The 17,962-nt window shown below is 38.8% G+C and overlaps 1 protein-coding gene across 11 annotated transcripts in view; it reads left to right on the plus strand.

The window, feature by feature from the left end:
• ppfia1 (PTPRF interacting protein alpha 1) overlaps positions 1-17,962 on the plus strand; it is a 55,647-nt gene that overhangs the window by 14,430 nt on the left and 23,255 nt on the right. For all 11 annotated transcript variants that reach the window (XM_055016300.1, XM_055016319.1, XM_055016279.1 and 8 more), the window contains exons 3-14: positions 4,802-4,903; positions 5,283-5,447; positions 5,594-5,668; positions 8,121-8,222; positions 9,219-9,452; positions 10,477-10,623; positions 12,060-12,194; positions 14,621-14,704; positions 14,794-14,925; positions 15,586-15,648; positions 16,262-16,341; positions 16,431-16,581. In XM_055016300.1, coding sequence (XP_054872275.1) covers positions 4,802-4,903; positions 5,283-5,447; positions 5,594-5,668; positions 8,121-8,222; positions 9,219-9,452; positions 10,477-10,623; positions 12,060-12,194; positions 14,621-14,704; positions 14,794-14,925; positions 15,586-15,648; positions 16,262-16,341; positions 16,431-16,581 — 1,470 coding nt within the window. The remainder of the gene's footprint in view (positions 1-4,801; positions 4,904-5,282; positions 5,448-5,593; positions 5,669-8,120; positions 8,223-9,218; positions 9,453-10,476; positions 10,624-12,059; positions 12,195-14,620; positions 14,705-14,793; positions 14,926-15,585; positions 15,649-16,261; positions 16,342-16,430; positions 16,582-17,962) is intronic.

The following is a 17,962-nucleotide window of genomic DNA, read 5'->3' on the forward strand; positions in this document are numbered from 1 at the left end:
TGTGCATTTGGGCAGCAGGCTAAGCAGCTCTGAATAAGAGCCATTGTGGTGTCTAATTAGTTTTTGACGGTGAGTCCTCCTCCAGGAGAACAGATGCCCTCTGCACAGTGTCAGATTTCAGCACAAGCTATAAGCTTTTAAGAACGGCTAAAGTCATTATGTAGGAGGCAGGCCTATTGGTTCCGATCTCAGTTCCACATGCAGCGCAGTCTGTTGGTAGTACGGTGTTAGACAGAAAAAGAGCTTATTCTAAAGCCTATTCAACAGTTGCCATTCTGTGATATGTTGCCAAGTTTTCAGAGTGTACTCTAAAGCAAAATGGGCAGTAAGTTAGTGTTATAAAGGTTTATAGACTATTCATGTATTGTTCAGAAAAGCTGCAGTTTTCAGTGATTGCTAGGATATAGAAATGTGCAGCCTAAAGAAAATGATATATTGTAACGTGCGTACAAAATGGCACGTTGCTTCGTCAAGCTTTCTGTCAGCTGGAGCTTATTTTACATTCTTGGCCTTAATATTGACACAACAGAGAGGTTTTACTGTTCTCCCTTACTACAGTGTTGCCAGAACTGTAGTGAATGCAAGATACAAGTTACGTCTTTTGCTGTTCGGTGGCGCAAGTAACAAGTTTCAGGTTTTTACATAGTATGCAGTCAAACAAAAGAAAATCTTCATGGACAGAAATCATACCAACTCCAACCAATTGATTATTCTCGAGGAGTGAGATGAACTTAATGGGCCACAGTGCACTAAATTGTAGGGCTGGTCAGAATAGCAATTTCTGGGCTCCGGATATTCGGGCCCAATTAATGACAAATATCGAAAATGTGCTTCTCAACTTTCATTAAAAGATTAGTAAAGTTAGACCCAGCAGTCTCCGTTAGGTTAAACCATTTGAAAGTTTTGAAACCACTGAGGTGTTTACAGGTAGTCTTTGCCTCTTACCATCAAAAATATGGGAACTATCCTGGAAGGCAGTTGATATAGCGCTTTTCATTTAATTAAAATGATTGTATCATCAATGAGAATTTGGTCGGATGAGAGCATATCGGCCAAGCAGTCGACCAGTTTATTTGGACACCAAAAGCCCTAAAATAATGTCAATTCCATTTTGCCAAAGTTATGCAGTTCGCATGTTATGTGGGAGGCATTATATTATGCTTAAATTGCCTTGTGTACATGATCCTCAGGCTTTCTCTGGGGCAGCTGACATGTTTTGCTAAATATGAGACAATCCAGATTAAATACATAAATGTTTAAAACTAAGAGATTGGAATTTTGGTATCTTGGTGGGAACGGTATTCATGCCGACCATTCCTGTGTTCACATTTTCCCCCTTCTCTCTGAGTCCATCCTTAATTGTATTACAATAGAGAAATTAGTCTCAGTCTCAGTGCCACAAAGGTGGTGGAGTACAGAGTGTGACACAGAGTACAGTTATCCCTGAAAAGCCTTTGTGTGTTGCTTCGTGTTTTGGTACGCTGTTCCTTTAATAGGTTGGCACACATATTCGTGTACCCCCCTTAATCCCCTCCCCTGTTCTGAGGCTTACAGAGTCGCTCAGTCCACTTCTAACCAGCATGTCACTCATCTGCACCAACTGAGCCGTGCACCAGTTTACCCTGGGATCAGCCCTGAATGCCCACGGCTGCATATGTATGCGTGCAAGCTTATGATCATGTATTCAGCCTGCATATTTAAATTTGACATATACAGAATATTTGAAGATTAAGTGTTTTCTATGTATGGAACAGGGAGATTTGCAGCTTGATGTCGACACTCTTCTGAAAAATGAAAAATAATGTACTAAAAGTACTTTTATTTGCACCGCCACAAAAAATGTTCTCTGTTCTTTAGTAGAGAGAACTATTTTATAGCTTTGGTCCTTGTAGCTGTAACTCATAAAGGTCAAAAATCGCACTTTTCAGAGGAAAATTCTCAATTTAGATCCGCCCACCAATCGGCACAAAAGTCGATAGATTACCTGAAGGAAGATACAACCCTTGCGTCTTTTTTATAACACTGAAAATTAAGCCGGTACTCGCATAATTACAGATTATATACACATCCTACACACACAAAGTTGATGTGATTACAGGTGTGTAATTATTTCAGCCCTGTGTATATATGACGTGTATAGAGTCTGCTATTATGGAAATGCCACCCTAATTTGTTTTCAGTCTTGCCTTCTCTCTGCTCTGTGTAAACACATCCTGGAGTTTCAATGAAAAGTCTCAGAATTTCTTTGTTGCGTGTCTGTTGATTGCAGATGAGTATTTCTTGGCTAGTGGACTGTGCTTAAGAGAATTTATTTTTGTTTTTTACAGAATCTGGTACAGACTGTTTTTTAAACTTTCATTTAGTTAATTTCTCCAGTAGATACCTCAAGTCATACATGATTTTTAAAGACTGTTGGAGAGTTAAAAACTGATTATCCTTCTTCTTTTTACAGTTTGTGACTGATCAATGGTTGAATTTTTCTGATTTATTTATTTCTTTATTTTAAAAGAAATGGAACTTTCAGGTGGTTTTTGGAGTTCAGTTGTTTAAAAAAAGCTGTTAAATTAAAATATTAATGTTTCATTGTCAACATAACGCTGGCTAATTGCAGCAGCCTTAAAAGAACCTTCTAATATTATGTTATGTGCTTTTGAAGTAGATGGGCTTGTGCATATTAGAGGGCGGGTGGGAGTACCTGTGGGTTGGTTTTGATGGCCTATGCTGGGTTAGATCTCAAGGTTTTGTATGATTTGTACAATGTACTGCACTAAGATTTGATAGTTGCTTAAAAATGCTTCTTTGTGGTTCATTTTACACATTTCCACCATACAAGTGTGTAAGCTAAAACCAAGCTTTGCCATTTGCTTATACCTAGTGTGATTTCTGATGAATTAAAGATTGATAAGGGAGAAGAAGAGGGTCATAAATGGCAGAGACACAGAGAAATCTCAAGGTTGCTGTATAACTGAACCTCAGCGCCTGCTCTGGAATGTAGGAAGTAAGCCACTCTGTAATTACCCCTGGGCCTGCCTCTTACTGTCTCTCATTGGCAAGCAGAGAGAGGAGACCTTGGTTGTAGCCAATGGCGAACTCCCTCTGACTCCTTTAGTCGAGCAGAATCTGTGCCAAGCGCTGGAAAAGCTCAGAGGCTGGAGTAGAGGGAAGGGAGAATAGTTGTGGTAGGGCCTGAAAAGAACGATCAGTTCCAGCAGCCCTCTGTTCCCCCGCCCCCCACCCTCCTACCCTCGGAAACATAGCAAGAAGGCCTCACCACTCAGGGTGCTTGTGCTACAGGGCAAAAAATCAGGATGGCACATTCTTTAGGGATCCAACCATGCATATAATCCCTAAAAGCAGTGTGTGTATCAGTCAGTGTATGTGCATAACTGCATTTGTTTGAAAAGAACCTGAGAAAGATGTGAGAGTAATGGAAGGTACACAAAGTGGCAGGATCATATATTCTGCAGTTTCTTGCGGGCAAAGAGGTGTTTGACAGAATTATCTGATGGTGTTTCACTCTCTTCTTCCTTTTTAAACATGAAATCTTGTTGCTGTACGCGTCTTAGCAAACTATGGCCGATGTTATCATAACCAACAAGTCTGTATTATTATAGATTAACTCTCCTGGAAAGTCATCAAAACAGTGCAAAGAGGTTAAAGTAACTGTGAGACAGCGAGTGACTGTTGTGTCCAAATCCATTGTTTCTGATGTAAACATGGCCATACCCTTGTTGGAAAGGAGAAACAGGGATTTTTTGTTTTTTTGTCATTGCTTGCAGTGTGATCTTGTCAAATTCAGGAACCACACAGAGGGTAGTGAGGCAGGAGCTAATTTTACTTATGTCAATACATCAACAGTGAGTGAATATGTTGAAACATCAACTTCAATTGAAAGCTTCCCACAATTAAATGAACATGAACATGATTGACTGAAATTTTGACTTTTTAAATGCTCCGGGCATAGAAGAGAACCCATGTAGATAAAACCATTTTTTTCAACTTGGGTAAAGGACTCCTAACTATGGTTTATTCAAATTAATGTTTGGTCTGGTCTGAACTGAACTGGTCCGAGCTGCCGTACTCCAGTAGGTGAGTGACGACTGCAGGCTTCTCTGTGCGCAGCCTCCTAGCTAACTGCTTATGTGGTGTTTGGGGAACAGCTGTAAATTGTATACTCCACCAGTAAGCAGAAAGTGAGGCATTTTGGGCACAATTTTGTTTGATGTAGTTATGTACATTAGCAGGAAAGAAAGTAGCACAACATGAAGGTGAAAGTCCTCTTCTTTGTTTATATGTGGAAAAAGTGCAAAAAAATATTTTGTCCCTAAAAATCATAGTATATCAACTATAATTGTACAACACCAGTAAAAATCTAAGGTTAAAGTTGTGTTATTTGATTAAAATTACTTTGTTCTTCACGTGTCATGCAAAAATTAGCACAAATTCTACTCTTTTCGGGCCAACTAAAAAGTCATGACAGACGTGACTGTGACCGACAGTCATGCACATCAGACATTTTAGGGTTCTCACTTCTAGCCAAAATTGTGCTGTTTCGATCGAAAAATTTATATTGCGGTGTGTGTGTGTGTTAGCAGTCTAAGAACATGTTTTTACTTGTAGGAACAGACATGACATTGTTGCTGTGGATTTAGAAATAATTTCTTCATCAAAGTGTTCAGCCTCAAATATAAAATCTTCCTGCTGCAACCATGTTTTTTCTCATGCACTGCTGTGCCCTAATGTAAAAACAGCTTAGTAAGTAGTGGTTACATGTTACTGAACTTGTCCCTTCCTATTCTAGGAGTTTGCTGCACTAACGAAGGAGGTGAATGTGTGCCGGGAGCAGCTTCTGGAGAAAGAGGAGGAGATTGCAGAGCTGAAGGCTGAGAGAAATAACACACGGGTTAGTAGAATGTGCTGCTGCACACACAGCCGCACAACCATTGATGAGGAAAGTTTGGATAGCCTGCGTGTTTCTGTTAAGAGTAAAGATGGTTGTCATAATGCTGGTTGACTAATCAGTTTCTATCTTATAATCCACACCATTGTCAAAGCTTATGGGCGTGGCAAACTGCTTAATCATCAAACTATTTCAACCACAGGCAAGAAAACTTATTACTTACAGCTTTTTGTGCTGATTTCTGTGTAACTGGTTTGCACATTTGTTTCCTTTGGAGAAAATAGCAGATAGCAGATCAGCTGGTCTAGATCTGAACTGATGATGAAAATAAGTTTGTGTGAACACATTTCTGACCTGTTAACACTGTCTGTTGTGTGGGTAGCTCTTGCTGGAGCACTTGGAGTGCCTGGTGTCTCGACACGAGCGCAGTCTGAGGATGACGGTGGTGAAGAGACAGGCTCAGTCTCCAGCAGGTGTCTCAAGCGAGGTGGAGGTCCTCAAAGCCCTTAAGTCACTTTTTGAACACCACAAAGCCCTTGATGAGAAGGTACTGTTTTGTATTTCTTTTTGCACTGGTACACATAATTGTATATGGTAACATGTAAACTATAGATATTTGATATTGCAAGGTGACAAAATGTGTGGAAAATATAGATTTATTGTGTTTGTTTATAATTGTTTCATTTTTTCAAGGTAAGGGAGCGACTTCGCGTTGCGTTGGAACGATGCAGTGCATTGGAGGAACAGCTCACCATCTCACACAAAGAAGTAAGCAAACACCATTTATTGAAAGTAACTAAAGAGATGTTTACTTTCATTCATTTGTTCAACCTTTACTTATATTTGAGAGATCATTGAAGAGTGTCCTGTTTTTCAGTGACAATGAGCCAAGTTACAATAGGCAGGAACAGCAAAGGTGAAACACAAAAGGATATGCTAACAGAGAAGTAGAGAAAGCATTAAAATTTCCTCTTTAAGAAAGATAATTTGCTTTATAAAGTTATTAAAATGTAAACTACAAACAGTAATAAGAGAAACACTAAAATTTGCAAATGGGGCAGATGCTCTAAAGTGAGTAAATAAAGTCTAAAGCAAAATACATTTAACGTTAAACAATTACGATTTTACTAGTTGTGTGTGCTGTAATTAAAAGCAGTCTTTAAAAGTTCACTTCTAAATTAAATTCTGTCTTCAGCTTAATACCAATACAACCTCCAAGCTGTAGATCAAAGTATAAAAAGCTTTGCTGCTTTTATGACATGTAGGGATGTTTACTGGAACAACCCAAGAGAGCCTAAGTTGATTTAATCAAATCACTTCATGTGCCTTTTTTTTTAAGTTATTCTCAGCTTTTGCATGTTTAGCATATGTGCACCTGGTGAGTGATACATTTGGGCTTAAATGTAACGCCCAGCTGAACATTGCCAATTCAACCACAGAAAAAATACAGTAAACAGATGGTTCCCACCACTGAATGTCACTGCTGTCGTAATTTGTCTAGCCACAGACGTGCTGTTACTAGAGCAGTATTTGGGCTATTATTGGGACACCCTGCACAGTAAGCTTTTTGAAAGAGTTTCATTTTACAGCAAGTTAATGGTTGCATGGTTTATGTTGAGGAGCTTTGCAAAAATTCAAAGTTAAGGTGGTTTAGCTGTCAGACCATGTTATTGCAATAGGACTGTAATGAGCTGAAGATAATCTTGTTGGACTGTAATTTTAGCTGCTTTTCAACCAATTCAAAAATAAAACATGCAAATTATTTGTCGGTTAACTAAGTAGGCCACTGTGTTCTGAGTGCACTATACCTGCTAGCCTTACTGTCAACATATAAAGCTTGTAGTTGTGGCTTATTAAATCATTTAAACCTTGTCATTTTATACTGAAATGATAAGAACAAGACAAGCTTCCCATATTCGTATGATTTCTGCAAATAACTACTAACTGGTGATCCAGAAAAATAACTAGTGATGAACATAACTCTGACAAGTTAGCTGTTGCTTTTAGATGACCTGTCATCTAACAGCTCTTTGCAAAGTTCACATATGACTTTTGGTCATCTGTTTGACCAAAACGTAGCCACATTGTCGACTTCTTTGTCTTGATGTCAGTTTGGAGCCGATTAAATGATCAGTAAACGATAAAGAAGTGAAATCTAGTTGTCTTCATTAGGTTGGGCCAGTTTGAAATTGTGAAAATATGGGAGTGTTCACATGTAGTCTGTTACTCCCGCTGCCTAAAATGGTTGATTAGTTCCAAACGGCTGTGGATGTAGCATGTTTCTGCTTATGAAAGTAACACCAGAGATTGTCTGACCAATGAGAATTTGACTGGATTAAAGCAAATTGACCAACCAATTGACCAGCCCACTTGTTGTATACAAGCATTTTAGTAAATTGTCCACAATACATTGTAATATTGTTATGACGTGATGTAAAGCCAATTTTTAATCTTAGATGTATTTTGAGCAGATTCACCAAAATACCGAGACACCAGTTGACCTGAACACTATAGTAACAAATACAATAATATCTGTATAATGTGCTCCTTCCATTTATCTGTGCTGACACAAACTGAATGGAGAGAGAATGTTGATTTCAAATGACATCCTTTCAGAATCTTTCTATTTGAACATTAATCCACGTAAAGAGATTCACAATCACGTCTCTTGTGTGCACATGCATGCAAAGAGATAAAAACTCTTGAGTCCTGTGTGTGTTGAATGGGATTAAGATTGACTAAAGGGCCCAGAGGATGTCAGGGAGGTGTCCTAGATTTCCTCCATGCTTCATGCTGCAGTCATCTCTTGTTCCTGGGAGTTAGCCTGGGACTAGACACACATGCATGCACACCAGCACACACACAAAATCAGCCACTTGCCACTATCTGGTTTTATTAAGGAGTTTACCTCCTTAGGCGAGGCAGCTTTTTGCAGTTGTTTTCTTACATATGGACCATTTGACATGGAATGTATTCATGTGAATCTCTAACCAGAATAGTTGCGGGTTGAACTCAAGACTCTGGCCATTTTGAGCTGCTAGCTATGCTTCTTTGTGTCTCTAAGCCACACACACAGTTCTTAGTGCAATGAGGAAAAAATAGCATCATAAAAGATAAAAGGAGGTAAAAGTAGGTTTGCACTCTTGGTTTGGTGGTTAACCTGATAATTGTTTAGAATGAATGACTCAACAGGCTGCTTACAAACTGGTGTTTTCTCCAGCTGGCTTACCTCAGGGAGCAGAGCAGTCAGAAGAGAGGGCTGGCAGATGGAACCAGCGAGGTCAACCACAACTCTGAAAACACACCAAGCACTAATGGCAAGGTGAGGTTACTCAGCAGCATATGTAAAATGGCATGTTTGTGAAAACCAAGCAGACAACAAGGCCACAGTTGCTTGCGTGCAACAAATGCTGAGCATCTGTTGCGGTAATTAAATTAAACCTGAAGCAATTTCATTAATTCTGGATATTTGTACTGTAATTTATTGTCTGTAATATGTAATGTGAATATTCATAAAATGCAGAAGAGAGATGCATTTCATTAGAATTATTGTCAGCATTTTTTTTTCCAGAAATATTTATAGCAGATACTTTAAGACTTAAGATCAATTCATAATGTTTACATTATTGCATCTTCATTGATCTTACCATTTTACTTTCTGTTTTATGCCAGTTAAAAAAATAAACATGCCTCTTCTGACATGGAATGATTAAAATGTGTTGTACTGTGTCATCTACATGCAAGCACTGACAAAAGACTGAAGAATGTTAATTGGTTAAAAAAATGCAGAATATCAGGTCGGGTGTGTTTTTTAAATTTTTGAGGTTGTTTTGCAGATGAACACTTTGCGGCTTAGGAAGCAACATTTAATAACAGACGACAGCCACAGCGTCTCCTGCATTTATGTTCCTGAAGTGTGTGTGAGGAGGAACAATTAGTAACAAAAGATTCAAGTTTGAAATGAGTCAGAGTTTTTGTTTTCATTTGAAGGAGGAAGTTTTACGTCCAATCAAAATGATAATGATAGAATATAAATCTGACAAAGCATAGGCAGTTTAGTGATAGCTCCGCTTTTGTTGTATTAATTGGTCTTGAAAGTAACATCCTTTTTGTCTGAGACTGAGATAGTTCAGATAATAAGTAAATATGCGGTTCTTTCTGAGACCAAAATGTTGAAAAAGTGACTATTCTCAAACATTAACATTATTCTTGTGTGCATAAGAAGTTTGCTGAATGGTTGTAATGCTGTAATTAGCAGAAATTATTTCTGTATATGTTTTGTGCATTTGCAAAAATACTTACATAAATGCCTCCACAGCGGTCGTCGGATGGTTCCCTTAGTCAAGAGGAGGAGTGTGGGCCTGGGTTTGGTAAAGTTGGCGAACTCCAGGAGGTAGTGGACCGTCAGTCTGCGGATTTGGGCCAGATGAAGGAACGCATGGCTGCCATGGCATCACGCATCAGTGAGCTGGAGGAGGACCTGGACACAGCCCGAAAGGACCTCATTAAGTCCGAAGACATGAACACACGGCTACAGAGAGACCTCAGAGAGGTAGAGACAGCAGCATCTGTTTGGAATACTAAGGCTCCATCCACACTAATGTGTTTTTTTATGAAAACAATCTCCACCCAGATGAGTGTTTTAGTTCTGTTTTAGAAGTAATCTCGTTTTATGGTTGTAGAATATCAGAGGAGTATGAATGATAGGGTAAAAGTATCAGAAGTTTTGTGTTTTCAAATATTAGTCATGGGTGTTGCTGAAGATGACTTATAGTACGGGTTTGTAAACACTTTACAAATGCAATTTTTAAAAATGTATTTCCTTTACACTGTTTTTTCTGTACACATGACCATGTATAAAGATTGTAGCCAGGGCATTGTCAGTAGTGTCAACATCAACAGTGCTTAAATGCATACAAGGCAGCTCTCTACTGCAGGAACTTGGGGCAGGTGTGGGTAGGCGGAAACGTTTACTGTAACTGGCCATCTTATTGGCCCTTTCAGCCTTTCTCTTTCCATTGCAGTGCAAGATCCAACAGCTTTGACTGTGATTGCACCAAAACAACGAGAGATGATAATTCCTGGATAAAACTCTAGTTTCATGAGCACGTAGGAGATAGAACAAGAGTTGGCTTTTACATTAAGCTGTATTGATAGTTTTATGTTATCATGGTATGAGGATGGCATGAGGACAGAAAAAAATGCTTGTCATCCTCTCAGAGTGAAACCAACCAACCAGTGTCGAGACCCACACAGCAGTTTTTTCAGGGTTTAGTTATAAATACCTACCCTGGAGTAGGTGCTTTATTCTCCCCTTAAAACTGCCCTCTCTAAGGGTGTTTCCTGCAGTTGGAACATGCACAAAAATTTGTGCTGCCCTAAAACGGCCCACAAGTTCCTGCAGTGGAAAACGGCCTACATTTAACAGCGCTACCTCTTATCTATTTGAGTTGCATTCTGCCAATGGAGCAAAATTTTCCAGTGTACTAATTTCTGTGCCAAGTCAGAAGACAGGACTCCAGGGTCAGAGGCAAACACTGATGGGAGGACACTGATGCAAATGTTTCTGTGTGCAGTCAATGGCTCAGAAGGAAGATATGGAGGAGAGGATCACCACCTTAGAGAAGCGCTACCTGGCAGCTCAGCGGGAGGCTACCTCCGTCCATGACCTCAACGACAAGCTGGAGAATGAAGTGGCCAATAAGGACTCCCTCTTCAGACAAGTAAATCCTATACTGTTCAGGACTTTTCTTGCAGATAAGTGTTAGCTTGTGCCCTTATAACAAAATTTTAGAATTAAGATAATTTTTCTGACCAGTTTTGTTAATTGGAGTTTCCTTGTTTAAACATAATTGACATTTTTGTTTTAAAAACTGTGAAGAGGTGAAGATTTCTGTCCAGAATACTGTAAAAACACAGTGCCCCTCGATGCTACAGCTATTATACTGCTTACATTTTTATTTAATTTGTCATCTATCTGCCTTGTATAAACATTGCCTGCAGTTCAGTCCAGTGCATCTAAAAAGCCCCTGAATTTTTCTCACATGACTGTTGGTTGCAGCTCAGTCAGTAATTACTTCATAGTTCCACCAAGGAACTCAGATTTGTTTATTTATTTATTTATTTATTTTGCAGAATCTGCTTACTTTAAACATTTTATTTTGGGTGATTTTTAAAAAATGAGACATGTAGGAATCTTTAAAACCAACCAGTAGATTTTGGGGTTTAGAGGGTTAATAACAGTATGTCATTGAGGGATCTTGCCCGGTTTTCCACAGTTTTTCTTGCACTGAGAAATTTTTGGCATCCCCTGTGAGGTTTTAGCAAGGCCAAAAGGGAAGTGATAAAAATTGTGAATAAAAAAAAGGCTATTTATTTTTTAAACCAGTTTTGTTAATATGGGTTTCATTTGCTGAGCATAATAGACAGTTTTAGGTATAAAATAGACCGAAATAGCAGGAAAACGCAAAGATTTCTGTTAAATATAATTCCACAAATCATTGTTTTTACTGTAACCAGACCCATCATGCTTAGTGTTGTGTGTAGCCATCCATCCAAAGCTCATTCTGAACCAGGAAAACTCTGGTCTTTGGCTTAAACCTTCAAAAATCACCTGCTGTGTGGTTACCAATTAGATGTGCGAGTTAGTGAAGCCTTCACCAGTTTGTCTGTAATTTGCGGCCTCTAATCAGACTTAGAAGCATGTGTTGGTTTTGGTGTTTGAGTCTCAGAGCTGTCTGCCAGCAGGAATCGCCTGCAGTTCTCTTTGGCAGTTTTCAGACTCCTGCTAATGAATTCTTGCTATATTCACACACTGTCCAGCGCAGCAGGCCCTGAATGGGAAGCCTTGAAGACACTGGCTTGTTTCTTTACATGTACTCACTGGAGATGGAGATGTCTTTCTTCTCTTTTTCTTGTGGGTTTTGTCAGTCTTTGTGTCATTTTGAATGCTCTCTTCTTCACTTCCTGCCCACCCCACCCTGACCCATGCCTTCACCCTGTCTCCCTTTGTCTCGCCCTCTCTCTGTCTCCGGCCTACAGTCGTATTTCCTGCCACTCTCTACACCTTGTGAAGCTAAAAGCAAAAACTGAGGTCAGGATGTAGGACAGATGTGTCTTTAAAATGTTTGCTAATGACTGTTTGGTTTGTTTGCTGTAGACTGAGGACAGAAACCGACAACTACAGGAGAAACTGGAACTGGCTGAGCAGAAACTGCAGCAGACGATCCGCAAGGCAGAGACTCTGCCTGAGGTGGAAGCTGAGCTCGCCCAGAGAGTCGCTGCCCTCACGAAGGTATTAGCACCTGTCCACTGTCCTATGAACCACTAAACCCACCTTTTTATATTCTAGAATTAGGATTTCCTAATCAATATACTGACTAAAATCACATTTCTTCTAACTGTGATCCAAACTAAACAGACTCACTGGTGCACACAATGTACCCCAGATTATTAGATTCCTTCCTTTACATTGCAGCAGCCAGGAACTCCCTGCAGAAACTGCTGAGGAAACCATTGTTTATGTTACTCCAAATATCCACTGTGACCTATTTTTAGAAATTTGGCTTCTGTTTTTATCCATTTATAGTGGGAGTCTTTGTCCTGGACAACACTTGCTGCTGCTGAACTTGGACAGGCAACTTAGTACCTTATTAGAGTTGGATCTGGCAGACATTATGTACCTAATATTTAATCTTTGTCACTTTTATCATCTCAGTCTTTTGATTTAAAGATTGTGAGATTTAATTTATTTGAATTGCTTTATTCAGTTGAAAAAAGCATACATACGCACATAAAAGTAAGCAACGTAAATGATATGGATTTAACCTTGCCCAGGACATGGACACATAGTGGAGATTTAACTGAAATGAAATTAAAAAAGGAAGTACACAAAGTATAGCATGCAACCCAAACAAGTTTTCCATGCATTGGATTGCTTTAGCCACAAAGTTTAGACAGACATGCTTAGAAATGAAATGAACTGTTTGGTATGTTTAATATAGCTTCTACGAAGCTCAGAGACACGACATGGGGAAAAATCATCCATCATTCCACTCTGTTTTTCATGGAGATGCCTGTAGCACTGTGTCACGATCATCAATGTATTCGTCCACTACATGTTGTCAGTTGGTTTCCCTGTTCAAATTCTCATTGTTTAATCTGCACTTCCTCCCTTCAGCCACTACATTTAATTGCGCTGAAGCTGAGATTAAATGTATTCCTTGTTCTCTCCTTTTCTAATTTCTGTCTGTGTTTCTGTCATGCTGTTTTTTGTGTGGTCTTCATGCTGCCTGTGCCACCTCCATGTCAAACCCCTAGTGTGTTCTATGTGGCTCTAAAGGCACTAAGACTCTGAAGAAGGTAGACCAGCTTTATGCATAAACCCATCCTCCTGGTCGTGGATGCTGGGAAATTCAGTTTTGCCCTGCTGCTGAACTTAACCAGACCAATAGAAAGTCGTATTTTCATCTGCACAAATAAGAAAGAAGTGATTATGTATCTCAGAAGCTTGAAAACTCAAAGATTAAAAAAGTCCTGGTTAAGTGCAGTATCAGACTCAATAGCAAATTGCCATCAATATTTAGGGAAAAAGGCTTTGATCTGTCTGTGCCTATATGCCTGTGTATTTGTGCTTTATTTGCTGGTGAGCTGTGCTTCATGCTGGCACCACTCCTCAAACACACAAACTCTACTTTTTAGTATCTAACACAAACAGGAAGTGCCATCTGATTTGCTCAAAGACTGCTGGAGACACTGCAAAACTAGCACAGACTGTGTTACAGAAATATGTTTACTAGCCTGTTGATTTTTACATAAATAATAGACAGTATACTGGGAATATCAGCTTATATACAATGATAGAATTTTTCAGCATGCCTAATTGCTGAAGAAATATTGATTAGATGAAACCTCCATGGTAGAGCCACGTCAAGGGAAGCATTAGCTGCTGTTCTTGTTCAATGGCAGGCTGAGACTACAGGAGTTTAGGTTGATTTACCTCCGTTTCACCCCCTTGACAATCGCAGGAGAAATCTGGTCCGTGACCTTGGCCTGAACTGATGATTTGCTGAGATTATTTGGTAATATTAGGGTTTTACAGATCCAGTCTGAAGCATTCAGAACTGCTCACAGTCTCATCTGGTCCGATTCGATAATATCACAAATATTTGAAATGTATTAGAACTACTGTTATTAATTGACATAACAGCATTTTCTACATCAACATCAATATTTCTAACAGAAGTGTGTTTTTTCTTACTTTATTCTAATAAATGTTTTTCTTTAGTATCACTATGTAATAGCAGTATCACAATATCAGTTTATTTATTCACCAGCTCTTTATGATTCAACTAGATTTCAAAATATGTTAGGATTCTGAAACTCCTGTAGTGTGAGCTTGGTGGTAATGTTTGTGGGTGATGCTGCTTTGCTGCTTTCTTGTTATGCAGTTAGTGTATGATTTTTGGCCTTTAGCTGGAAGTTCACATCATGTGTTTGTCTGTTACTCCATCCTTTTGAAGGACTTGAGCTTTGTCCCCATAACCTCAAACATGGCCAGGTTTCCTCAGGCCTTTTCTTAGCTAGGTCCTTCTCCAGGATTAAAGGCCTAGCTTTTTTTTGCTTTCAGCCCTGAGAGATTGAATATACCAAACCACAGAAATACCTTGATACAGAAAAAAATATGTTTTTTAAATTTTTATTGTTGCCTCCCACTTTTAGGCCGAGGAACGCCATGGCAATATTGAGGAGAGGTTGAGGCAGCTGGAGGCCCAGCTGGAAGAGAAGCACCAGGAACTGCTCAGGGTAAGAACGGGAAAATCTGCTCTTCACAGTTTTACTGCAGTTGATACTGTCTTAACATGTGAATTGTACTGAAGTGTTGTGTTTTATAGGCACGACAGCGAGAGAAGATGAATGAGGAGCACAACAAGCGTCTGTCTGAAACTGTGGATAAGCTCCTGTCAGAGTCCAACGAGAGACTCCAGCTTCATCTCAAAGAGAGGATGTCTGCTCTGGAGGATAAGGTGATTAGTAGAGTTTCGAGCAAAAAATTCTAAAGTAGGTGTGAGAAACAAAGATGCAGGGCTTTCCTGAATACCTTTTTTGACCTCCATTATCAACAGTAAATATTCAAGCTTTAGGAGGCAGGTGTTCCACAAGTTGAAAGTTGTGTACATCAGAGAAAAGACATTAAATACTGGAGCGTTTGGGGACAATCCAGTTTCCTCAGGCCATTGCCTGCGTTAATGAGTTTTGCATCCATAAACAAAGAACTCCGCTACGATATATGTTGTCTCTCTCTTTATATGTACAAGTTATTATTAGACTGAACTACTGTCTGGTGCCCCAGACATTCCCATATTACTCCTTATGTTTTATTGTAAATATTTAAATCATTTGCAACTTTTTCCAAGAAAACCTAGGGATCAGACATGAGATGGATAAAAACAGAATATTCAAATCAAATTGAAAACCAAATATCTTTGCAACAAGCAAGTTTCTGAATAGTTGAATACAAACAAGCAGGCAAGCTGAGGACACAGTATTAATAATTGCTCAAATATTCGTTGCTTTTCCTGTCTGTGGATCACGAGTAGTTAGCAGCAGCATCATATGTCATGGTATGTAGTTCAGCCAGTGTTTGTCTGCCAGTTTGTCAGTGTGTTATTCCTGTCTGTCTTCAGAATGCCCTGATCAGAGAACTGGAGCACACCAAGAAACTGATTGAGGAATCTCACCATGAGAAGGTAAACAAGTGTTTTCAGCTGATTTCTCACTTGTGTCTGTATTTCAGGCAGAATTTGGCCTTTTACCAACTGTTCTGATTGCACACTGGATTCTAGACAAACTAGTAGAATTGGTGTTTCCTGCTACACATATTAAGAGCGCCCCTGGAATTAACAAAGCAAGACATTCATATTTTTTCCATCTCAACTGTTTTATTGATGCATTTTTTGGCAATTGAAAGCCAATATATAGAAACAACAATATGCTGTTTTATTTTAAAGGGAAAAGTAGTCATGCTTTAACCCTCTGAATCCTAAGCACTTTCTGATATGAAGATTAATCAGCAACAAAAATAAATGTTAGTTGCTGGCACGTTTCATCTCTGAAGGGCTATTGCCAATCAGTGATGCTTCTAAAGAGGAATGCTAGATTTTGATGTTCAGACATAATGTGCATCCAAAGGGAACAGTGTCATTGGCTGCTTAATTTTTCCTGCTATTACAAACTAATGGGTCCTTATGTGTATTTTTTGATATTTTACACACTCTAGTAATGCTATTCCTTTCCTTTACTGCTCCAGAATTTGTTTCTTCACCACATAACAAAGATACCTGCATATATTTTCTCCTACAGGAGCAGCTCCTCATCCAAATTGAGACAATGAGGGCAGAAAATGAGCAGGGTAGGAGCAGGAGCAACTCCTTACTACATGGGTAAGTTAGTTAACTGGCAGCTTTCACTGTTTCAGCTTTAGGCATCTGTTTTTTTATGTTTACTGACTGGTATGTTTATGCTTTTGCAGGCGGTCTCAGCTGGGCAGCACCCCAGATTTCAGGTACCCAGTGTCGGCTTCATCAATGATGGACAGTAACTCAGACCATTACGGCAGCGCTCTTGTACTGAGGCGGCCTCAAAAGGGACGAGTGACAGCGCTCCGTGATGAGCCATCCAAGGTGAGCTTGTCTTTTGTTGCCTTGTTTATTGACTGAATACACATAGTAATTATAGAAAACCTGAGCTGAATAAATACTAAGTATTTCAAATATTGTTTAATGAATGCACCAAGCAGCTTTGAACTTGACGCAGTTGACGTGTTTTTTGCTCCCATCAAATTTCTACTCATTGTGGGCTCACTTTTCACCACAATTTAAAGTTCTACAACTCTATGGAAATAACACAACTGTGGTTAAAAGTACAGAGAACGCAAATATGTCTTTTGTGCAGCAGAACAGCTGTAATGCCATTAATTATGAAAAAAGAAAAAAATGAAATTGGGAAAAAATGGAATCTGTCAAGGTGCACACGTGTTACCAATAATTGAAAACAATGGGAGCTCCACATGCTATACGCATTTAACGCTTTACATTTTTAGAACCTCTACAAACTCTGACAAGTTGCTCCTCTTTCTAACATTTTGAGCCATGCTGCACCTATTTTATTGATCAAGTATGTTTTTTTAAATAATAATAATAATAATTATTATTATTAATAATAATAATAATAATAATAATAATAATAATAATAATAATAATAATAATAATAATACATTTTGTGTAGCATTTTTCAGAATACTCAGACACTTTAGTTACATTTTTCTGAGTCTTTCTTGCCATCTACTCTCTGCTCTGTGTAAACACAATCTGCAGTTCACCTGATAACTTAAACACATTTTTTGTCATGTGACTGTTGGTCTCAGCCAGTCAGTTGTAGCTTCACAGTTGTGCTGATTAGTGCATAATTTTTAATTTTTTAGAGGATCTGTTTCGAACAGTTTATTTTTTGCAAATGACATGCAGGATGAAGTTTCTTGATAAAATGCCTCGACTTTTAGCACAGATTTGATACATTTTCTGGATTGAGCCACACATCACAGATGAGTGGTTCAAAGACTGTCTAAAAATATAAAATCTAATTTTTTTTTATTAGAGTTACTGGCTCTGATAATGCAATGTGTTGGTAATATTCATTAGTTTTTGGTTTTTTTTAGATTTTACTAAGAATACTAGCGTTTCAAAGCTGCTGAAAGTTTTTGGGGTTTGGAAGGTTAAAGAAAGCGTCAAGTCGTTGAAAGATTGTTCATTTAATTTACACACTTGTGACTCGTGTGAACATCTGCATGTCATTCAAAGTAGAAAGGGAGACCTAGGAGTCTTATGAGATTCGCAGATTTCCATGTCCTTTTTATGTGGGTCTTGTGTTGCCTGCTTCGTAACATGTGTCACTTGTATAGTGTGGCTTTTTCCTTTCTTTGCTTATTTGAGTTCTCTGTGATGATTTTCTTCTTCTCCACTTCTTTTTGTTTGCTTCCATTGTGGACATCAGCGACATGTAAGT

This window comes from Amphiprion ocellaris, chromosome 1 (assembly GCF_022539595.1).
Source record: "Amphiprion ocellaris isolate individual 3 ecotype Okinawa chromosome 1, ASM2253959v1, whole genome shotgun sequence".
Lineage (NCBI taxonomy): Eukaryota > Metazoa > Chordata > Actinopteri > Pomacentridae > Amphiprion > Amphiprion ocellaris.